General features: G+C 43.6%; 2 protein-coding genes across 6 annotated transcripts in view; one reads left to right on the top strand and one right to left on the bottom strand.

Moving 5' to 3' along the window:
* Positions 1 to 5172: 5172 nt before the first annotated feature.
* Positions 5173 to 14297, bottom strand: COPS4 (COP9 signalosome subunit 4). The gene is made up of 10 exons (XM_038134922.1): positions 14006 to 14297; positions 12811 to 12890; positions 11890 to 12041; positions 10793 to 10896; positions 9852 to 10005; positions 8593 to 8743; positions 8095 to 8265; positions 6677 to 6792; positions 6237 to 6321; positions 5173 to 5737 (listed from the first exon to the last, which is right to left on the bottom strand). Exons 1-10 carry the CDS (start codon positions 14080 to 14082, stop codon positions 5604 to 5606), a joined length of 1224 nt encoding a protein of 407 aa, XP_037990850.1. The 5' UTR covers positions 14083 to 14297; the 3' UTR covers positions 5173 to 5603.
* Positions 14298 to 14402: 105 nt separating this feature from the next.
* Positions 14403 to 23667, top strand: part of LIN54 (lin-54 DREAM MuvB core complex component) — a 37641-nt gene continuing 28376 nt past the window's right edge. For 3 of the 5 annotated variants that reach the window (XM_038134921.1, XM_038134920.1, XM_038134917.1), the window contains exon 1: positions 17148 to 22710. The gene's annotated coding sequence lies outside the window, so the exon portion shown is untranslated. Of the gene's footprint in view, positions 14589 to 14978; positions 15090 to 17147; positions 22711 to 23667 lie in introns of those variants that run through there. The other 2 variants (XM_038134918.1, XM_038134919.1) reach the window with 2 other exon arrangements.

Genomic DNA, 23667 nt, shown 5'->3' with positions numbered 1-23667 from the left:
TCCAGTACCAATATGCAACACAAAAAGCAATGAAAACTGACACACCTGTGTCTAATTTGCACGCAGCCATTTCAAGCTCTATTTTGCATTAATGATTTCCCTCCACCCAGACTACCTTCATGTAACACAGCACCCACAAACATCATTCTATCAGCTATTTGCTTTTTTACTTTTACTTTACTGACTGCAAACAAAAAAGCTGAATTGAGGCTGCCTCGAACAAAAACTCCCAGCTGATAAGGATTCCTTAATCAACAGCTAGAATGACATCAGTTTGTTAACTCTTATCCTATCAGCTCTGAACAGCTAATTCTTGCAAATCACAAGCACCTGTGAAGGTGGGTACATCTTGTCCCCTGCACAATTACTTTTTTCAACCCTACTTAGCTTGTTTGCCAGCATCTGTTCCCCTTTAAGCCATATTGACCTGCACTAATACATTCCCATCCTGTAGCTCTTTATTGAGTGAATCACATTTCTGTTTTGACATATTTTCCCCGGGAATACTGACAGAATAGCCAGCCTATGGATGAGCCCTAAACTAATGTGAACTCCTAGTCCAGTGATCAACTCCCATCTGTTTATCTCTTCACACCTGCCACAAAGAGGAGAAGCAGCACTTACAATACAAGGGCAAATTCCAGCTAAAAACTACACAGAAAAATTAAATGTAACTCTGGAGTAGATATTTTTTCACTGTGAAAGTTGCAGCAACTTTTGCAAGCAATAAAAAAATCCTTATGATCCTGTCTTGGGTCTTCAGTTACCCCTGCAGTACAAATACACCTTTGCAGGTGTCATGCATACTGTATCAGCCCCACTGGCTGGGTGTGCATCCTGAATTCCCCAACAACCTCCAGGGAATCCATAATCTTGCCCTCTCTGCTAATCCTCCCCTGGCTGGTAATTTTTATTCTGCATGGAAGGAAAAAGCATGTGATCAGAGAAGCTGCCCTCAGGTTAGGGGAACAGGTATTGAGCTCTATTAGCAAAACCCCACAGATCGAAGCTATTGACAAGCTGCTGTTAAAGGAGGCTTACAAAGGCAGATCTGGATTTCCAGCCCTTCAAAAAGATGACAGCAATGGAAAAAAGCACAGGCTGGGAGCACGTTCAAGTAACAAGACATCTCACAAAGACTATGAGAATTTGAAAGATGCTTTGACTACTCCTCTCTGATTTTATCCATTACTGAAAAGCAGAAATACATCATGACAGTTATCTATTTTCAGACAATAAGCATTCTAATTCAAAGGGCACAAACCTAGTCATAATGTTGTCTATAATACCACAAGCTATATGGAGTCAAAACAACATGCCACATCCAACACAAATGTACAAGACAAGGCAGTAGAAACTGGAGAAAGTGAAACTATTCCTCATTCCTCAGAACACAGTATTATAGCTAGTCATGGACTTTTGACAATGTGAAATAGTTACAAAGTACTTCACATACCTTACCATTTTCCTCTAATTTTATTTTTCAGTCAGTGCAGTACCTTGGGACTCTTCATACCTAGTAGAGACCAACTAGACAGACCACGCTGGAGAAAGGAGATTCTACCCTTCCTTGCTCTTAAAAACCCACTGCAACAATCAGTGCCAATTGTTACATGAGGTTTTGATGGTGATCAGGTGTGCCACAACAGTGCCTGTTTGAAAGCAAAGTCACAGCAGCTGGGAAGTGTTTTGTACCCAGAAACAAAGCATCATACAGGCAATAGTGGAAGCATTATATATCCTGAAATATAGAAGTTACAGTGATGATTCCAGCATTTGAAAGCCAACAAAAATATAATTGTGCTGGGATTCACCCAAAGCTGTGAGGTAACTGATAACATGTGTTTTCCTCAATTCTTGCTCCAAACAATCCACACATGCTATGCTGTGAAATATACCAATTGCTTGATTTACAGCATGGTAACTGACCTACTTCCAGCCCCCCTGCCCTGGGCAGGAACACCTGCCCCTAGAACAGGTTGCTCGAAGCCCCTTCTAAGCTGGCCTTGAACACTTCTAGGGATGAGACATCCACAACCTCTCTGGGCAACCTGAGCCGGTGTCTCACCACCCCCACAGTAAGGAATTTCTTCCTAATATGTAATCTAAGCCTGCTCTCTTTCAATTTAAAGCCATTGGCCCTGTGGTACCCCAGGACTGGACACAGCACTCCAGGTGGGGTCCCACCAGAGTGGAGCAGAGGGGCAGAATCCTCTCCCTCTCCCTGCTGGCCACACTGCTCTGGATGCAGCCCAGGACACATTTGGCTTTCTGGGCTGTGGGCACACATGGCCAGGTCCTATTGAGCTGCTTATCCATGAACACTCCCAAGTCCTTGTCCTCAGGGCTGCTCTCAGTGCATTCTCTGCCCAGCCTGTATTTGTGCTCAGGATTGCCTCAGCTCATCTGCAGGACCTTGCCCTGGGCCTTGTTGAACTTGAGGTTCGCAGCTCGCACAGCCCCACCTCTGAAGCCTGTCAAGGTGCCTCTGGTGGCATCCCTTCCCTCCAAAGTCATCATTTCAAGTTTACACTGTTGCAACAAAATGAATGCTGTGCACTTGCTATGAACCTAGGCTGACCCCCTATTTTTCATTCTAATGTTCTTAGTCTGGTAAACTCCTTTACTTTGCTTTTGGATTATCTTTTGCAATGAATAACAAAGTTAGAATAGTGACTACCTCAAAGCATAAAAACATCATTTCATAGAGAAGTCATTTATCATCTGTTAAGTGAAGTCCCTAAGCCTTAAACAAAAAAAAAGGAAATGGATTTGCATGGGTGTTGTCCCCCTAACAGATTACTTACATTGTTTCCAGGTTTCTTCACAGAAAGAAAACTAAACATTTCTAGATAAATGTAGCTCATTGTACTAAGATTTTTTTTTAATTGTTATAATACCAAGACCTCATTAATCTCAAATTCAGTCCCACATTATACTTAAAAACATATTATGTATTGTTTTGATCATTCTGCGAGGCCCCTTGGTAATTTTCACTCCCTCACTCTGAGCAAAGCTCTCTTTTTTGTCATTTTTAGCTTGGGTGAAGGGAAAACTTTCTGGTACCAGGGGACAGTTAGTTGAAATCAAGAAGTACAACCTCAGCCCTGCATGTGGAAACAAGCTTTGTAACCTGCTCTGAATGCAGCTAAAGGCTCACAAATCTACAGAGCCCAGAGGCCAATTCATTTGCTCTCGTGTGCTCGCTACGGATGAGCAGAGCTTAATCACAGAATAAAACCGGGAATGTGCTGCTGTTCCTCAAGCGCTGGGGCCTCCACGCGGGTTCTGTGCGCTTGGCTCTCCATCTAGCGGGGAGCTGCCGGCTTTGGATCCAGGCTGGAGCAGGGAGGATCCCGGGCAGCGGTGGAGAATGGGCTCGGGGGGTTGGCACAGCTCCGTACACAGGTTTGTTAAGGAAACTTCCCTGTCTCACTGCCTGGGAGCCGCTCTGGCAGCCACACTCCCACCGCCCGGGCTGTCACTGCTGGGACCAAAGCCCTTTCACAGCGGGCGGTTCTGTAGGGAAGATGTTTTTGTGCTGTCCTTGTGAGCCAGCAAAGGCTGTCTGAAGATAAGGAAAGCCCCATATCTCTCTTGAGGAAGACACCAAGGCTGTCACTGTGACATCATGATGAAGGAGATAAAGTCAAAAGATAGGGACTTTAGGTGGCTCACAGGATGTGGCTCCTTGTTCACCTGTTGAGAACTTTGTTTCTTTCTTATGGACAATGGGCAATGTATGTGTCTGTTAAGTAAATGTAAATACCTTGAAAAACTATAAAGGCAACATGTTGCTGATCAAGAAATCCTCTTATACACCCTTCTCATGGAGCCTTGGTGCTTTGTGCCGTGTCACGCTCTATAGTGACCCAGTGCTCCCCACAGTCACAGAATCACAGAATTTCTAGGTTGGAAGAGACCTTTAAGATCATCGAGTCCAACCCATGTTCTAACACCTCAACTAGATCATGGCACCAAGTGCCACATCCAGTCTTTCTTTAAACACATCCAGGGATGGTGACTCCACCACCTCCCTGGGCAGCTGATTCCAGTATTTGACCACTCTTTCTGTGAAAAACTTCCTCCTTAATTCTAGCCTGTATCTCCCTTGGTGCAGCTTGAGACTGTGTCCTCTTGTTCTGTCTGTTGTTGCCCGGAGAAAGAGACCGACCCCCAGCTCACCACAGCCACCCTTCAGGAAGTTGAAGAGACTGGTAAGGTCACCTCTGAGTCTCCTTTTCTACAGGCTAAACAACCCCAGCTCCCTCAGTCGTTCTTCATAAGCAGGCTCCAAACTAATAGTGACTGTGTCAGCATTTCTCTTGAAGAGAGAGAAAATTGTCAGCCAGTACCACTTCGAACAATTTTCCTTGGAAATTGGTGGTTAAAATACCCCTCAGCCTACTCTCACCATTCATGTCATCACTTTGCCCTTACTTTTATGATGCTGTTGTACTAAGATGCAGCACTAGCACAGCAAAGAAGATCATAATTGGGTCTGTATTCACCACACATTTTATTACTGAATAGTAGTGTCAACACACCTGGAAATGAGGCACTTCTTTACCAACAATGACAAGTATAGCAAGTGTGCATGCTGCTCATTCCTGTTTAAAGATCTTGATTTAATAGCAATTAGTTTCTGCTGTGCTTGACATCCTGAAACTTATTAATTCCTTTCTTCAGGGATGTTTGTCTCGTCAGCCAACTTGGTTTTGTTTTTCTAAGCCGTTAAAGAACTGAAAAATATGATGGATCCAAGGTATGGAGCTAGATATGCAACTGAGTGGATAACTGAGTGGATGGAGTTTCCAACAGACTGGAGATAACCAAGCAGAGAAGCCTCTGAAGACCCAAATATTCGTCATGCTTTTTGAACGTGTGTACCTGGCAAAGCACATGGATGGGTAAAGAGTGCCCAACTCCAGACTGATAAACATCAGAAGGGGCACTTTCGTACGTCATTGCTGTGCATAAGCATTTCAAGTTAGTCCTGCTTGTCACATGACACCTTGACTTGCATTTCATAAGCAAAGAAAGAAAAAAAAAAAGGTTTTCATTTAACATTTTCAGGAGCTGAAAATGCAATTACAAAAATCTGTTTTATTTCAAGTTACTGTTTAAGAAAAATATGAAAACAAAACCAAAAAAACCCAAAACCACAGGTCCTTACAACACTTAAACCAAGTGGCTTATCTCAGCCTTTATTAGAATAATTACAACTAAAAGAAACGTGGTGCTTCTATTTTCACAGCAGAACACGCACCATAGGAAGTAATGGGCTACAAAGTTATAGCAATACAGTGAAAAAAAACAAAATTAAATAAACCAAACCCAAGGCTTGCTGCAGACACTACAGCTTCTTTAAAATGAAAACCACAGAGCAGAGTGCAATGCAGAGGCAGCAGGAGCATCAATCTAAGCTCAGAGAACTGGGAGCCTGTCACACCAAGCATGGGATCAGCTAGTTGTGTCCTAAGCCATAGTGAAAGCAGAAGATGGGAAGTGAAGACAGTGTTCTCTTTGTTCCCCAGTCCTGCTCAGCTCCCCCTGCCAGCACAGCAGGCAGGTGACGCCTCCACTGGGACAGCAGGGCACGGTCACTGAGCCATCTGGGCCTCCATGGCTTGTGCTGTCCACTCCGGGGCTGTCTGACTGATCTTCTCCAGCAGGTTGTTCACCTGAAAACACAGGGACTGAATCTGCTTGTCCCAAGTTGGCAAAGCTTCACGAGCTGAAAAAAAAAAAAACAAACAACCAATACTAAACAAAGTAAGTCTTAGCAATTCCCTCGCCTTGTCAACTGCAACTTTTCCTTTTGCCACTGCCCTCACCTAGCTCACAGACGAAGCCTTCCTTGCAGTGACACCAGGATCACTTCTGTACTCAAAAGCTGCAATTATTTTGGCTGCCTGTTACAAGCCTAACTCCTGCATTGAAGCAGAGCGGAACAGAGAACTTCCTGGTAAACCTGTTCCCAGAAGGAGACTGATGGAATAAATTCACTCTTTCCTGTGGGTTAGAGGACGCAAAGCCCTCTGCAGGGAGTGGGTGAAGTGTCAAGGTTGTCCTTTATGGCCAACTCTGCCACCTCCTGGCTACAGCACGACGAGCAAGCTCACTTCAGGCAGAAGGGATTATTAATAAACTTAATTTCCTTATCCTGGCAGGGACCACCTCAAAAGCTCACTCTGAAAGGTGCTAAAAATAAATTATACTGTGGCTGCACTTACTCTCAAAGTGAACAATTCCATCAATCTGATCAATAAATCCGTTCATGCGACCCTCAGTTATCATCTGTGAAGCGATCTTCTCTGCCTGGAACAACAAGGAAATATGTCAGAAACTTAGTCCATTCTCTGAGAAGTTAGAAATTATTCAGACTTAACAGTCTTATGGGTTTTTAACCAGGTCCACACATAGAGGGGAAGGAACCTATAGACAGCACTCATTAAATGATTAGACAAACTATCAGTGGCATCTAACTCCACTATTGTTCATTCCACATTGTGCTACTCCCACTCTCATAAGATGTGCTAGATACTTAACCTTCCTCGTAACATGGAATATTTAATTATTCCCTAATATTTAACAGTTTTCCTAATATTTGTCACAGATATTTTCTCATGCCATTCATGCTCCTTGTTTAAAAAAAAAGGTAGAAAATGGCTACCTTGGCTGCAGGGATCTCTAGTAATGCTCCAAGCTCTTCAAAGGTAATGTTGTTGTAAAGTTTGCTTGCAGATAGTAAGTTGTGTTCAATAACAGCTCTGTCCAGAATACTGGAACCTTTAGGGTTAGATGAGGAAAAAAACCCCAAAACATTACTGTAAGATTGAAAGATTGGTTTATACAGTAGAGCAAATGAAAAAAAAAACGCTTCTCTTTTTTTTTTCTGAAGTGTTACATGTGCAGAAAGTCCAGATGCTTCTGCCTTGTGTCCCTGTTAAGCTGTGCAGAGACAGCAGACAGAAACAAATGGATGGCACATGGCTGATTTTAAAACAGATAAACCCTTTATTTAATTTCTAGAGTAAGCAAGTGGAGCCCTTGCTACAAGACTTACTGTCTGAATTGAGGGGGCTTGACCTCCTGTGACCCTAGCTTGACAAATGGAAAGACCCTTGGGGGTTTTCTTACTATTCATTATGGCTCTTAGGAGTACAATTAACCTCTCTCTTAATCTGCTTGTGATAAATCCTTATCTGATGTCTCTCCCCTTGACTGAACAGTTTTCAACAATAAAACTCATTTGCCCCTTAACCTCTAGCTGAAGATAAACACATTATTAAACACCAGCTAACCCGCATTCTTTAAGGACAAACAGTACAGGTTATAAATAAAGAACAAAGTCACCAAGGGAAGGAATGCAGCATATTGTGAGCAAGTACCTTTAACCCAGTTTTCACTTCTGCAAGTACATAGTTACTTGTTTTTCCTTAATCAACAATTATTTTTCACTAGGAAGATTTTCCTGATTCAGACGTATTTCATGCTTATGTATTTTTCCACTTTTATATTCTTCCAGTCTAGAAAACTGAGACCAGTGTGTTTAGGATACCAGGTAAGTCATTACTTGACATTTTTTCTGACTGTTCTGATGTTCAGGACTTAAGGGTCATGTCAGTGGAGACGTGTGTGAGGTCCAAACCATCCCCTCACTATGTCACCTTCCTGTCAAGTCAGGAAGCAGTTCCAATAAACGTGTCCTCAGTACAGACCATTTATGGCCTGCAAGCATGTCACGGGTTTCTAGGCACCCTACTCTCAACAGTGCCTGAGAAGCTCAGGAGGACAGAGACTTCATTAGAAACACTGGGAAGTTGTCAGTGAAGAGGACTGTACATGGACAGGGAAACACAATGTGACAAGTTATCTTCCAGACAAGTATTTCAAAACCTTAATGGCAAATCAGAGAGATGAACTGTATCTAAGAAGCTTTACTATCTAACTATACATGCTGAAAAATATTTCTTAAATGATGATATAAGCAGTAATAACTTCTTTGCCAGGACCCTTGTTGACTGATTTGGGAAGTCTAACTCCCATAGATGAACACCTAGCATTACAAGGTTTTAGAGAAGTGTGTACCATCAGCTGTAGTCGCTTTCTGGTGAGGCATTAGCATGGCTGCAAACTCTTGCAGTTGATTTCCACGGATAATTCTGTCGAGATACATTTTCTCCAAGATCCCATAGGCTGCAAGCTGCTGGCATCTCTCATCCTTGAAGAGAGTAGCAAGCATGCGGGAACGCTGTTGTCCTAGGAAAGTCAAGAGGAATTCTCATAACTGACCATCAAAACACTGAGTACTTAGAGGTAAGCAGCAGGAAGTTACCTTTTTTTCCCCAATGCATGCAAATAACAGCCAACAAAGCTCTACTGAAGAAGGACTTTGGTTGTGTTCAGTTCAAAGGCAAAGACACTGAACTAATCCAACTCCGAGCTAACAGTCTGCCAACACGTAATTCTGACATTGTGTTCACAACTTTGGATTCCTCACCAAATCTTAGCCATACAAGTAATACACAAGCTCACTTGCTTCAGGGAAAAGATCTTTTACACAAAAAAATGCAAGGTGTATTTTACCTGCTGATGCCAAAATAGTACAATGCAGTGCGTGTTTCAGTGCCTCCAGCCGCTCAGTCTCGTGGACTATGCTCTTGTAGGACAGCTCGTTGTACCTTTGGGCAGCCTCGATGAATTTCCTTCTGTAGTCGAGTACTCGAGCATAGCAAACCTAGAGAGGAAGGACAGCTCAGAAAAAGAAAAGCAGCAGAGGTGGCTGCATAATACAGGTGTGTAAAAATTGCACACTGTCAAGTGATAGCTCCCATAAATATTGCTCTTCTGCTTCCTAGGGACATGTGTACCTTCAAAGAATTAGCTTGACTTGACAAGTCCTTGCTGAAGGATCAGGGAAATCAATTGAAAGGACATTTCCCCACCACTGCTCAAATGTTAAACACTGCAAATGTCGAAAAGCCAAGTATTGAGCCTAAGTAATTGAAATATTGTACAGCTGATACTGTACTTGTGTGAGTTTCCCCTTCACTACTGGCACTGAAAGCAATTTGTGTTTCAAGTATTTGCTTTTCCCTTTCAGCACAGGAACACCACCTGATATTTCTTCCTTCCTTTGTGCTTTCCTAAGATTCGCAGAAAATATTTACACTTTCAACTGAGTGCACACTTCAAAATGTAATACGAGACGAGGAAAAAAGGAAAGGGAAATCCAACGAACAAAAACCATCAGATGCTGATTTACTGCTTGGGGCACATCTGCTTTGTGTCACAGAATTTTAAACACCACCACACTTGACCAATTCTGTTACACTGTAGTCATCACTGCTCATCACTTACTAAAATGGTTTGAGAAACTTGTGTATGAAATATGTACACAGTAAATCCCCCAAAAAAGCAGGAATATCAGCAGTTAATTTACTACTTAAGACTTTAAACTACTTTTATGTGTGGAACTTATTTAATTACTGGGGGGTGGGAGGACTACTACTGTCACTAATATTGGATGCAATTTTTTCCCTCGCTTAGATTTATAGACAAAGGTGGAGGCAATATTTTAACAATATTTCAGATGCTTTTTAGTCTACTTTTATTTTCTATCAGTAAAGCTGGCATTTAAGGAACCATTACAGACTTATCTCCAAATGGTAAGGAATGAGTTGTTTAATAACTGCTAAAACATGTCTCTCAAGCTCCCAAAACCATATTGCTTTTCCCTTTGTCTCTTTTCTCATGATGAAAGCTTTAGTGGCAGTGCATTAAAACACCTAATTGTGGAATCGTCTCCCTTTAGAAAGAGAAAGCAATAAAGCAGGTTAGACAACCTTATAATGGATTTGCAGCTGTTCATTAGTTGATTCATTCTGAAGCAGGGAAGCTCGATTAATGTAAGCTTCTGCTTGAACTGGGTCATCATCCTCCAGATACAGCCTGGCAATTTTCAGGTAGGTCTCAAGTTTATAATCTACATTGTACTGCCTGTAGAGGAAAGAACAAAGCTCAGAGTTGCTCCAGAACTACCTTTGCTCTTAGCTGCTTTAACATTTGTTATGATTCTTAAGCACTTGGCATCATTTGCTTTACCCTGCTTTCTTCTTCCCTACTACCAAATTAGTGCTTTCTGTACAGAGTAAGGAAATTTGAGATAAATGCCAATATAGAACTTGCTCCTGCAAACAACACTAGAAATAATGCTGCCCACCAAGACACAAATGTACACTCTCATAATCTGTTTTTTGTGCAGCCAAGTGGAAGTTTGCCACCAGTGGTGAGCTACTTGAGTTAAGAATCAACCTTGCAGTGCAGCAAATAGGTGCTAAATAGGCAAAACCTACAGCAATTCCTTCTATGTGCACAATGAGAAAGGGGAAAGGACTGCCAAAGAAAACTTACTGCAAGGGCTCTACACCTAAAAAACCCCAAACAAACCAAACTAAAATAAACCCCACCTCACAAACACACAAAAGAATCCCCAACTGCATTTGGATATTAACAAACTGCATTTGTTAATATCCAAATCCAGTTTCAAACTATGTCTTCATTTTGAACTGAGAAGGTGGACACATTGAAAAACTGCCACCTTCCAAGGACCTTTCAATAGCCTTAGAATTTCTGTAAAATACTATTAAAAAGACTAGTTTATCAACAAGATGAGTTAATAGTGCGTAACTTCTGGTGCAGCAAACCCCAAAATTCTCACTTGCTGGTCTAGTTCAGTACAGAGAGGGCAGGTACAGCTAACACCACACAGCCGGGTGTAACATACTTTTGCCCTGTTTCCAAAGGGATCCCCACCAACACCTGTGCTGCATTTCTCCAGTCTTCTTCTTTCTCATAGATTGATGCAAGATGTTGCCTTATTGAAGCCACCTGAAGGACAGCAAAAGTAACCATCATTTATAAAGCTTTTAAAAAGATGAAACAAATCTTTCAAGATCTGGAGCACCAAGAGTCACAAGCCATTTTTTGCAGTTACATCTCATATCATGCCTGTGAGGTAGGAATGAGGTGATCTGTGATTAGATCCTAATGAGAAACTTCTGCTTTGGAGAGCAGCAGGTAAAGTATCAGTGCTTACAACCTGGGTTTTTAACTGGAAGTGTGGGTAAAAAAAAGAAATCATCTGATGTATTGGATTTAATTTATACGTAATCATGATGACATACATCCAAGCTTGTTTAACTCAGAGTAAAAACTGCTTAAAAAAGATAAAGAGAAGCAAATAAAAATCATGGCAGAAACTGCCTTGACTTTCTACTCCAATACTAGATCCTATGGGATTTTTATATAAGCAGCTTCTCTAAGAACTCTCAGATGATACTGTGCATTTGTACAGCAAAACACAGAATTGAACTGAAAAAGCAGAGCAGCATATTCAGTAGTTAAGCAGAGTAAGGTTTCAGGAATTTTTTTTCCTGGTAAAATGATTATGGCTAAAATAATTTAGCCACACAGAAAATTTATTTCTTTTGAAACAAAAGCTATTTTTCAAGCTGCATGCTCTTCACACCACCTGTCTGTTCTACTCCTCGGGTAAAAGGCAATACAGTGAGTAGCAGCCTGTCTCTCCAGACACCTCCAGCAGCTCAAGGATTGTTTCACTGTAACAAGCCAATTACAGGAAGCAGAGGAATTACATGTCCATCTTCATGATGAAGTGACAGTCTGTAATCTTTGCACAGTCCTAAGTGCTCTCTGCATTTAGCTCAGGTTTTCCATGCCCAGGACTGAAAAACTGGACTCTAAGTAGAAATATCTCTTTTGAGCAGCTTTTGGAAAGGTTTGGAATAGTCAGCAGACAAGGAGGGGAAAAACTAAAGCCAAACCCACAAGCGAAAATCTGTCTCACCATTGATCTCTCACCTGTTCTTCAAATGAAATAACTCTGGGCTGTATCTTTTCCAAGGTGAAGTGGTAAATTTCCTTGGCTGTGCTGTCAGGGAGACTTGGAAGATGTGTACAGAAATCTGTCAGCAGCTGCCGTGAGATCACCAGACTGACATTTTCATTCACCACTGGTTCAGAGATGCACAGAAGAAGAACACAGAATGGATGCAGTATTTTTCAGTGCCTTCACTACAGGTGATAATTTGCTTTTACATTAAATTTGAATATTTAAATTTTAAAAACTATGCAAGGGAAGGGGATTTTTTTTTCTTTTTTTTATACAGGTGGGTTTTTCTATTCTTTCAGAAACTGTTTACACTAGAGGTCACCAGAGTTCTAACCCCTGGCAGATAAATGAATTTTTCACCTTGATTTATATTTCTCAGTTCCTGAAATATCTTGGACAAAGTAACTGTTTGGGCTACGTCTCACTAAGCTTATTCTCAACTTTAAAAACATTATAGCAGATATAATTTACAGAGATGTTCCAAACACGCAGTACAACACAAAAAAAAAAAAAAAAAAAAAAAAAAAAAAAAAACCAACAACAAAAAACCCTAACAATTTCTTGGCAGTTTTACAAATGAGTGAAGAAGGAGGCTGTCAGTTTAAATACCACTTGGCATCCAGTACCAACTTCAGCACTCAACAGAGACAGCTTTGTTTTCACCTTCCACTGCTGACAGGTTGGAAAGCTGTAATAACCACAAAGCTTACAAATCCATTCCCTCTTTGCTTCTGAATGTGCTGATGAGGGTTCCTCTTCCTATTGTGTCTGAGCTCGTTCAACAGGACACAAATATATTGCACTTGCACAGTCTCATGTAGAGCTAACAAACAACACAGACCTCTGGCCTTCACTCAATGTACAACCACTTACACCACTTAAGCACTTACTTGCTTCTACAAAAGCTTTGAGAGCTTCAAGCTGTTCCACACCCGACAGCTGGATGGCTTTTTCCAATATTTGACGGTACCTGTCCAGAAATAAATTTTTAAAAAGTTAAAAATCACATTTTTTCACTAAGAACTTCTGCTTCTCTGCGTACTTTCTATGTCAGAGCCCCATTTTTGCTCATATTTTCTACACCTTGAGGTGGCAATTCTCCAGTTTGTTTCCAAGTGTCATAAACATTCACCTGGAATTGGTACCTGGCTCTTCTTAAATCCCAGGACTACATTCTCCGATAACAGAGCTGAATCATTCTGTTATCTAAGAACATATGTGCAATTTGGGAAGTTTAAAATAATAATAATCAAATGCTCAGGACAGCACATAGAAAAGTAATGAAAGTTGTATTGCTCATAGATGCAGATTAATCAAGGTGGTCAAACATTCAAAATGCCACATTCAATGTGAGTGAGAAACAGTGTTGTGATAAATATTATGTTACAGCCACTTGACACCAACACAGGTGTACTCCATGTGTTTTCAAGCGCTTATTCCTGCAAAAAATAGCAGGTTCTCTTTTCTTGTTTCAGCAAGCTAATGAAACTTTGCCTCAGTATGTGACACTAATGAAGTGCTACTTCAGCGTGGAAACCACATTTTGAGGGGAGAATTTCCAAGGTTTTACACGAAAATCCTAAAAGTGACACAGCCTCCCCTAGAACACAAGCAACTGGACAGGGAGCAAAAGAATTCCAGGTGACAGATCCGCATTTGACTGGACTCCGGGAGAGAAAACCTGCGTGACACATCGCGCCACGAGAAGCTCAACCCCTAAAGGCTGCCGTCAAAACACGCACCTAATGAAAATGGCAATAATAAAATGGCAATAATTCTCTGTAATAACAAGAGAGTCGCTGATGCATCCCCGGCAGCAGAGGAAAACAAACTCCCCGGCCTGTCGCTGTGGCACGCCCAGGGGCAGCGGCGGAGCCCTGAGGGGGCTGAGCGGACCAGCCCGTGAATGAAAAAAACTACACAACCATGAAGTGAAACCTTTCTGTCTCCTTTTTATTCGAAGAAACGCGGCCATTGGGCACGACCCACCCTCCCGGCACACGGCGCCCCCCTCACCCCGCGGGCGGCTCTCACACCCCTCGCCCCAACGCGGGGAGGCGGCGGCGGTGGCGGCCGGCAACTCACTTTCCCGCCAGGTCCTTGTGGGAGCCGCTGGAGTTCATCAGCTGCGCCAGGTCCTGCCTCACCGCGCCCGCCGCCATCTTGGGAGCCGCCTCCTCCCACCATGGAGCCGCGCGCGCCGGCGGGAGAGAGGGAGGGGGAGGGGGCGTGTCACGTGACGGGGGGAGCGCGCGCAGGCCGCGGGATGGGGGCGCGGGCGGGCCGGCCCCGCGCGCGGTTTGGGTGGGGGGACAGCCCACGGGGATATCCCACGGGAATCACACCGCGAGCGGGATAAGGCCGGACCGCCGCCGCCGCCTCCTCCTTCTCCTCCACGGGTGGTGCCCGCGCGCGGCCCCGGAAGCGGACGGCGGGGCGGGGCGGTCCCGGAAGCGTGGGGCGCTGCGCCGGCGGTTGCCAGGGCGGCGCGGTATTATGGGATGCGGCGGGGGAATGGCGCGGGGCGCGTGATTTTGAACAAACGCGGCGGCGGGATCGGCGCGGGCGCGGCCGCCGCCGCCGCGGCCGCCGGGAGCGGCACCGGGGGGCGCCGGCACCGGCGAGAGGCATCGCTAGCGGAGGAAGAAGAAGAACGCCCGCCCGCCCGGTGAGTGCGAGGGGCGGGAAAGCGGCGGCGGGAGGACAGGGAAGGGGGCGCGGGCACGGCTGACAGCCGCCTCCCGCCGGGAAAGAACAGGCCCGGCCTCGCCGGGCGCTCTCCCCGCGGCGGGCCGGGCTCCCGGGTGGCCCCGCCGGCCTCCCCGGGATAGCGCGGACAGTCGGTCCCGGCCGCCCCTCCGCCGCAGGGGTGCCCGCTCGGCGCGTCCCCTCCCCGCCGCTCGCCGGGGTCAGCTGCGCCCGGAGCCGCGGCGGAGCGGCGGGGTCACGGCGGCCCCGCGGAGCGGCGAGGATCCCCTTCGGAGCGGGGTCTGCGCGGGACCCGCCGGTGCGGAAGGGGTTGGGGTTCGCGGCTGGGGGCGGCGCCGGGGCGGGGCGGCGGGGGCAGGTGCGGCGGGGGCGGGAGCGGCGGTGACGGGCTGAAAATGGCGGATCTTTCGAAATACGGCGGCGGCCGCCGGCGCTGACGGGCCTGGGCCGCCCCCGCGAGGTGAGAGCCGGCCCGGGGGCGCGGGGGGAGCCGCCGCGCTGGCCGCACCGCGCGGGGCCGGCGGCCGCCGGGGCTCGGCGCACCGGGCTCGGGGCTGGCGGGGCCCGGCTGCCCCGGCCCGGGGACAGCGAGTCGGGCGGCTCCGGGCCCGGGCTACTCGCCGGCAGGCGCCGTTCGAGAAGACCGGGTCGCTCCCGGGGAGGCGCCGGGGCCGCGCCGGGCACGGGCGCGGGGGGGTGAGGACGCCGCGGCTGTGTCAGCGGGATGCTCGCTCCGGCTCTGCCCCGCCGAGCGGCTGCGGTGCTTCCTCTGCTCATCTCGGTGCCAGGGTGCACCTCTGGCCTGAGCGTGCGCTGCCCGGCTGTGGACAGCACCCAGCTCCAAGGAAATGTGCCCGCTTCTGGCCTCCTCAGTACCAGAAAAACAAGGAGCTCCTGGAGATGGTCCAGTGGAGGCCACGGAAGTGATGAGGGGTCTGGAGCATCTCTATTATGAAGAGAGATTGTGGGAGCTGGGCTTGTTTAGTCTAGAGAAGAGAAGACTGATGTCATTAGTGCATATAAATATCTCAAAAGTGGGTGCCAAGAGAATGGTAGCAGAGTTTTTGGTGGTGCTGAGGAACAGGATATGGATAAGTGGCCATAAGCAAAAATACAAGAAGCTTCACCTCAGCATGAGGAAGAACTTTGTGTTGAGGGTGGCAGAGCGCTGGAACAGGCTGCCCTGGGAGGTTGTGGAGTCTCCCTCTCTGGAAACATTTGAAACCCACCTGACCATGGTCCTGTGTCAGCTGTTCCAAGTGGCCTTGTCTTCTCAGGGAGGTAGGACTGGGTAATTTCCAGGGGTGCCTTTCCAACTCAACAATTCTGTGAATGTAGCCAGACTGTCTTTTAGGATAGTCCCAGCTTTTCTTGTCACCATATTGCTTGTAATGAGGTATGTCAGTATTCTGAATGTTTTTAATTATTTGTGGCCTTAACTTTGAAGCACATAATGTACTAAATGCTGGGTATTGAGGATTAGGGTTCTGGAAAGCCCTGTGGCATTGATAGCACATGAAACTGCCCACTGGTATATACTGTAATCAGGAGGAAATCTCTCAGACTTAAGATGTCAGGTGAGGAAAGGACAGATATTTAAATCACCTTTCATTAGTTTCATCCTTCTGAACAGTTCCTTGAAATATATTACAGTTACTGTAGGAAATACTGAATATAGAGAAATAATTTGAATAAATTGAATAATTTCTTTGCAATGCTTACATGAAACTGGCAGTAGCAGGTTACTGAATCATTGAGTATGTGGTTATCTTCACAATAGCTTTTGGCTTATTGGAGGCAAGAAGACTAGTGGGCTATCAACTGATTATGTTTTTTCTTTCAGTGGAATCTTTTTGTAAAATAAAATGCATTAGACTTGTCCTTTTTTCTTTTTAAATTATTTTTGTTAAGACATCCAGTTTACATATCTGTCACTGAGTTACATGTTAGTTACGTGCCTTGTACAGAGTTGCACCAACCTAGAGAGAGATGTGTGGTTGTATTGCTCTCTGTAGACGAAACAATCTTATAGGCTGGCTTGGAGAGTGTGTTTGAAAACACAGCCCAGCCTCCCTAATGGGATAAAAAAGTATGCTCGTTGTGATGGGGTAAGCTTCAGCAGTTTGTTATGCAAGGCTGCTTGTTCAGCTTACATATCAAGAACTATCTGCTGATGTCTGGCTTGCTTATACTTTGATGTCCACACTCAGATCGTTTGTAACTGAATGCTCTGAACAGTTCTGTCAGAATTCTTGAGAAGTTTTTAAGTGCTTTCAGGTGGAGTATCTGCTAACCACAGGTGCATAAGAAGGGTGATGAAGAAGAGTACTGTCAGAATTCAACCTTAGAGATGTTGTTATCTCATACACTGCAATATCTTTTATTTTAGATTTGGAAAAACCATCAGAGCCCCTAAGGTTCTTTCTTTTCCCTTATACTTGTTTGAAAAATGTTTTCAGGGGGAACTAAGGTAGATTGGGGGGGGAGGGGTTGTATTTTGATTTCTACTTCAGTAACAAACTGGTTCCTTACCTGTCACTTGATGTGTTTGTGCATTTATTCTCTATACATGCTATAGAGGTGGTGCTCACATGCTGTGAGAAGCACATCCTGATGTCCTACAGAGGTTGTATGCTACAGCAGTGTGAGGGTGTGGTGGGCCCCTTCATAGCAAGTACCTAGGAAAAAAAATCAGGATTCTTCAGGTTTTTTATTATTATTCTTAGTTTCAGGAGCTTCCAAAGATAAATGGAAAATGTTTCTTGAATTCTTGTTTCAAAGGTTTGTATTTTGCCAGGCCTTATATCGTTTCCTCAGTTGCTCTGAAAGCTGATAAGCAGCATGTGGCTTTCAGTACAGCCTGTGACTAGGATTGCTCACCTGACAACATTAGAAGTCTGGAAAAGAATGTTCTTGCACAAGAAAGAGGGAGAGTAGCAGAATAATCCCTTGATTAGTCATGGGGTGCAAAGCTACCTGAAGTGAGAGATTCCCATGTTCCAGATCTGGACAAAGATTGATAGCTCCTTAATTTGGGCATCACTCCCCTTCAGAAGCATCCTTCTGCTATTGGATGTTTTGCTGCCCACATGAAGGGTATGCCCTTAGTGTTGGGCTCTGCTTTGATCTGTTGTGTGAGTTCTAGGTATGTACTGAATCCCCATCTTTAGGGACTGACTGTTTTGGATTTCTATTCCTTTGGAGTAACAGCAGTTTCTGTTACAGACTCAAGCAGTCTGTCTTCCTTGGGTGAAACTATTGTTTCTGTGAAAAGTCTTTCAGGTGTGATCCCTTGGTGCTGCTCTGGTGCTCATAGACTTTGAGCAGAGCTGTCTCAGCACACTGACTCACCAGAATTTGTTTACTACTTTGTATCAGTTTGGATTAGTTTTCTTCCTGGGTTGGACACCATTGTCCGTGGCATGGAGAAAATGGGTTTGTGACAACTTACAGTTGGTTTTGGATGGCTTTGCTCCTGCCTGGCTCCTTCACCTGGGCTGCCCTTGCAGTTACACAGATGTTTGCTAGTACAAGGAGGGAAAATGTATGGAAACAAAAAGGCAGATGCCCAAGGTGGACAGGAGACCTTTAGCAGCAGTGTGCTGGCTTAGTACACATAGGGAATCGAAATACAGGGAAAGTAATGCTGCTGCTCGTGTACACACAAAGTCGCAAATGCTGCTTTTTGAAATAACCATGCAATAAAGGTATTGCTAGGATATTGCTCACACTAAATCCTAGGAAGTTGTAGCAGGTGCTTGTTTAATTAGTGTATAATTATCAGTTCGTTGACACAGAAGGTTTTTTAGCTTTTGCTTTTCCTTTTAAAATTATAATGGAAGCATAAATTACTCAGAACTTGCCAAGGGGAGAAGGATCTCTTCATAACTGGTATGTGGACAAGTTGGCATGTTGGTTTTTTTCTTTGTCCAGTCTTAAAAAGAAATCAGCTGGCACCTCTATTATAAACATGGCAGTGGAAACATGAAGTTAAACAATCTTCCCGTGGAAAAAAATGGAACAAACCCCAAAACCTCAACTGTGTAATATAAAATTCTCATGTACATATCACTTGACAAGTGTCAGTTTAAACACGTAGGAGTTGCTAATTTGTGTACCTTGCCCATTCTTCTGATCTGCTGCACACAGTTGTTTGTATGGTGTCTCCGGCAGCGAGCAGTCACTTAGCAGAATGTAGAGTAATGGGAAGGGAATGGAGTGCATTGGTTGAGGGAATTGTGGTTGCCTTGGGAACTATTTTGTGACTATAGATGCTTAATTTGTGGTAGAAGAACACCTGGTATTTTCTTAAGTATTCCTTGTAACTGTTGGAAAAAAGACTGGATACTTGCACTAGTTATGTATTCAGCATTTGATAAGGAATGAGGTTGAGGTTTTTTTCCTTGCTATCGTTTGCCATTGGTATTGTATTTGATAAACCTAGAGCCATGATCCTCTGGGAAGCATGCAGACAAGCTGCCTCCATGACTTGTCTTATGTGGAGCTTGGGAAAGAGAATGGAAATTATTTTGTCTGTGTTCCACATACCTATTTTGTTACTGTGTTAAAGCTATTTGCTTTCGCTCTGCTATTACATATGCAAACATGGTGAGTTTGCAGTCTTAGATGATTAATTTTTCCACTTACCCTTGTTAATCATAGCTTCCTCATGGATTCATCTTTTTCTGGTTTCATGACACGCATTTTGTTAAAGCATCTCTAGCTCAGTAAGCTTAAACAAAAGCCTCTCTGTTGAAAAAACACAGTGCTGAGTGATTTTGTAATTCTTTGCTTTATGACAAAACAAACTTCTCAGTTTTAGAGATAAAGCATAGAGTGTCAGAGAGAGTAAGAAAATGGAGAATGCCTAAAATGAATGACACTCTTTTACCCATTATTGGAAAAAATAGCAAAATTGAAGAATGGCAGTTAATTAGGTGAAATGTAGCACAGTAAGATCACCTACATGCAGTTGTGCTCTTTCATTTGACAATATGCCAGCAGAGCAGGGTGAGTCTTGATTACACATTTACTTCTGTGGAGGCTTTTCTTACAAATGAATGAAAACATGTCTGGTGTCAATAGTTTCTTAAGAACTGCATTTCCTAGGTTTTTTTGTGTCGTTCTTTGTGGATTTCAGTTGCCTGGGATAGTTTATGTGCTTGTTTGTATTTGTCAAAAAGGGATGAGAGAACACAGCAAATAAGGAGATTACCTAGCCTGTTCTTTAGTTTGTTTTGCTTATGAAATGACCCAATAAAAGGATTTGTTTCTCTAAAGTTTGTTTTCCCCCTTGAAATGAACTTAGGCAAACAAATGACCTTCACTTTCTAAAGTGTGACTTGACTCTGCTTTGCATAGGTAGGTGTTCTAAATCATATGCACTAGCAAGCAGTCAAGAATCTCTGGGAACTATGAACCTTGTGCTGTTATGCATAGATCTTTTCTTAAAATAAGTTTTCTCTTTGCTGGGAGAATGCCTGGACCATTAAATGACCAGTGGGTGTTTTTCCATTTGCAGAGATGAGTTTTGGTGCCAGTAGTGTGAACTAGCTACACTGCAATGACCAGCAAGGCTGTAGTCAGTTTTGTACTCAATTATATTGGCAGAGTTTGTCACTTCTGTTTCTTGTGGACAAAAAAAAAGTGGATTTCCCCAGGAGAGAAGCGGAAAATAGTCAAGAGGGAGGCTACTTGTGAATTTTTACCATCACTGCTGGAATGACTGGGAAAAATAAGAGCTCATTCTTTGTTGAACAGGAAGGTGAGTTTTGGTGTTATGTCAGCAAAAAGAAATAGATTGAATAAAAGGTTTTGACAAGTTGGATGTCCTGGATTCTTAACAAAAATTCTTAATGACAATGATAAATGCAGATGCTATAGAATTTTGCAGAAAGACATCCCATAGTTATTTTCAAGTTCTATTTCTGCTGCTGGGTTGGTTTCACTGGACTTTACAGTTTGACAGAGCTGTTTGGGTGTGTGTCCTGAGCTGGAGTGTGGGAGAACTTACAGAGTGACAGCCTCTGGTTCAGGTGTGTCCAGCTGTTTGTGGGTGCGTGGTGCTGTTCATTGCGCAGTGATGAACCAGGGCAGCTGAGTCACACAGAGAACCTGCCAAGCTGCAGGTCAACTCCAGTGTCCTGCCATATGTTAATCACCGTTAATCTCCAATCTTCAAAATTATGAACTGACAAAACCTGTCAGAAAAAAAAGGTTGGCAGAAGCTTCTTTTGTATATACAAATTTGTTTTTAGATGTAGTAAAGACCTAGATCTTGCTGCATTAAAAAAAAAGCCACAGAACTTTTTCCATGGAAAAATAAAAAATACAGTTAAGGCTTTGCATACTGTTGTTTCTTCACTTAGTAATTCTGAGAAGGAGATGAACATTCTGCATCTGTATCAACTCAGGCACTGTAGCGGTGACTTGTCCAACGGATGGTTGGGCGTGTTTGTCATGAAAATCAAATTTGGAAGGGTATCCTGTAAGGACAGATTTGGGGCTTTTCTCAAGTCCTGCTGCTTGTTCAGGTTGGGTATTAGGAAAGGGTTCCTCCCTTAGTGATTGGGCACTGGAATAGACTTCCCAGTGAGCAGCATGGAGAGTGCATCCAAAGAACTCTTCTTCCTAAGTGGCCTTGGCATATTGTGTGGAATAAAGCTTCTCCAGGGATAGAGTAAGATACAGTGTCGATATCTTGCTGTGTCACTTTCAGCATATGGAAAACAAAGGTTGTAAGAGATACAGTGTAGTCCTAGTCACTGAAATGTTTCTTTCTGGCTAGTCCTGTCTGTAAGTTTTTGGGGATTTTTGAAGTGTTTATCCAAAGCTGTTGGTTTTCTTACCTACAGCTAATGAAACTTATGAGTTTGCATTTCAGAAGCTCTTCAACTTGTTATGTTACAATACTTGAGACTTCAGCGATCTCAGCAGCCTGCATTTGAAGTGACCCACGTGGTACTACTGCAGCAGGGATGAAGATTCCACAGAAATTCCTATTTCTCCTGTTGAGTTGATCTCAACTCAAAATCTTAATGTGGAATTTCATTCCACAAAGGTCAGTCAGCTGTTGCACAGTCATAGTTGTTTAAGTAAGTTTTCCCAAAAGGAACGCAGAGGTGCTTCATCTAGAGACTCAAGTGGGAAGGAGGTGTTAATGGTGTTTTTCCTGGACGAGAGAATCTGAATGCTGTCCTGGTTTGCCTGCAGGTGAGCTATTTATCTTCAGCTCAGCTCTTCTGCAAGTGGATATATTCTGTACTTTTGGAGTGTTGTCATGTTGAAAGCTGGTAGAACTGCTGAGACTGCAGCTACAAGCATGCTTTCCTCCAAATCACTGCAATGTAACTGTTCGGGCTGTCTTTATTTTTGTTTTAATGCTCCACTTGAGTCAAAAGGGAAGAAAGCCAACCCAGATAAGTTTAAAAAGCAGTAGTGGCCATAGCAGCTTTCACTGCTGTTCAAGTCTTGACAGCACTACCTTTAAAGCATGGCACTTTTTTGTCTTAAGATTTTCCTCTGGTTTTCATTTCTGTGGTGTTCGAACTTTGAAAAGGATCGTGATTCCATAAGACACATAAGGAATTAAGCTTTTAGGGCAAAATTTTCGGGGGGGGAGGGTTCAGTTAGAATGAAATGTATGTATTGTACCCAACTGGGCAGTGCTAGTGTAGTGTAGGTGAGATGCACTTGGATCATCATTGTGCTTCCCAGCTAGAAGTCTCAGTAAAACTGGTAGGTTACGATTCTGTTATGATGAACTCTTGTTCGTAAATACAGCTCTAAAATGTACTCTTGCTGAAATTGCTGGCAGCAAGCCTGATCTTAAGGGTGTGCAATATGATAACACCTGCTAAAAGTCTGTGGGGAACTCGATATCAAGCCTGTGGTGGTAGTTTTTACACTTGTTGTTCAGAGTGTTCTTGGTGTGATATTGCTGTGTCTTCTGAATTCTTCTGTAGCCTCACATTCAAGGGGTGTCTGGAGTTTGGAAAGCAAGACCTTTATTTCAAGCTGTATATGGAAGACAAAAATCTGCATTTTTTTGGACCTAGCGATAAGTACTCCTCACATTTCAGGTTTGTTTGGTTTTTGGTTTTTTATCAGTCAAGCTGAGTTCACTACATGTTTATTCAATGTAACTTTAGATTCATAATGCCTTACTATTGGCCTACTAAACATGGCAAAAAATTAAATTACTTGAAGTTATTTTAAGGTTTTCTACTTTTGGTCTCACCCCAAAGTTTGTATGGAACATAAGGTTAGAAGCACTTGATTAAATGTGAAGGCCTTAGAATCCACAAACCCAGAAGTTGGATTGTTCACTGTAGTGTACACCTTCAGACTGTATTTTGTCATAGCACCTGTGCAGTTCTGTATTTCAGCTTTTGTGCTATGGCATGTTTTGAAAATGACTAAAACTGGCATGCAAACGAAGGGAAGGGTGAAGGGGAATGGTCTTATTTTTAGTTTCTATTTTATTTTTAGTTTGCCTAAAGCTCTGCTTGAAAGTAGAACATTGTTTCCCATTACAGAAGGCAATCTGAACTGCTTTGAAGTATTCTGCTGCATGGAATGTTATTTCCAGTACTTTCCTGGAAAGTTGCTGAGTGAAGTGTGTGGTAAACAAGCAGAGTTTAAGACTTTACTAATGACTCTGAGTGAGTGCTTGGGGTTTTGTTGTGTTTTGTCCAGTAATACTGCTCAGTACCTCTCAACAGCTGGAATGTTCTTCCTTAATAATCTTCTTTCGTAATAGGTAGTACCTTTGGGCAATGTAGTATTTTCTTGTGGTGGAAAGGGGGTTGTCGAATCCAGAGCTAGATAGGCCAGTGTTTTGAAATGCTGGTTTTCTAAGAAACAATGCACTCACTTGTACATGTAACACAATTCAAGCATTTACAATTTGTATGACATGCTGCTTTTATTGAAAACTTAGTTAAAGCTTTTTCCCTTTTTCTTTCCACCTTCCATTTTGCCTGAAAGGCTCTGACTCATGAGGATTTTTGGTTATGTATTCTTTCTAAGGTCCTTGT

The sequence above is a fragment of the Motacilla alba genome, chromosome 4 (assembly GCF_015832195.1).
Source record: "Motacilla alba alba isolate MOTALB_02 chromosome 4, Motacilla_alba_V1.0_pri, whole genome shotgun sequence".
In the NCBI taxonomy this organism is placed as follows: domain Eukaryota; kingdom Metazoa; phylum Chordata; class Aves; order Passeriformes; family Motacillidae; genus Motacilla; species Motacilla alba.
Note: the sequence above shows the minus strand (reverse complement) of the source record. Positions and strands in the feature narration are given on the sequence as shown.

Coding starts and splice junctions, on each gene's coding strand:
- COPS4 (XM_038134922.1), bottom strand. CDS start 14,082: ATGGCGGCGGGCGCGGTGAGGCAGGACCTGGCGCAGCTGATGAACTCC. Junction 8,266..8,592: donor TACTATTTTGGCATCAGCAG/GTAAAATACACC, acceptor TGACTTTCCTAG/GACAACAGCGTTCCCGCATG. Junction 6,322..6,676: donor TAGAGATCCCTGCAGCCAAG/GTAGCCATTTTC, acceptor TTGTTGTTCCAG/GCAGAGAAGATCGCTTCACA.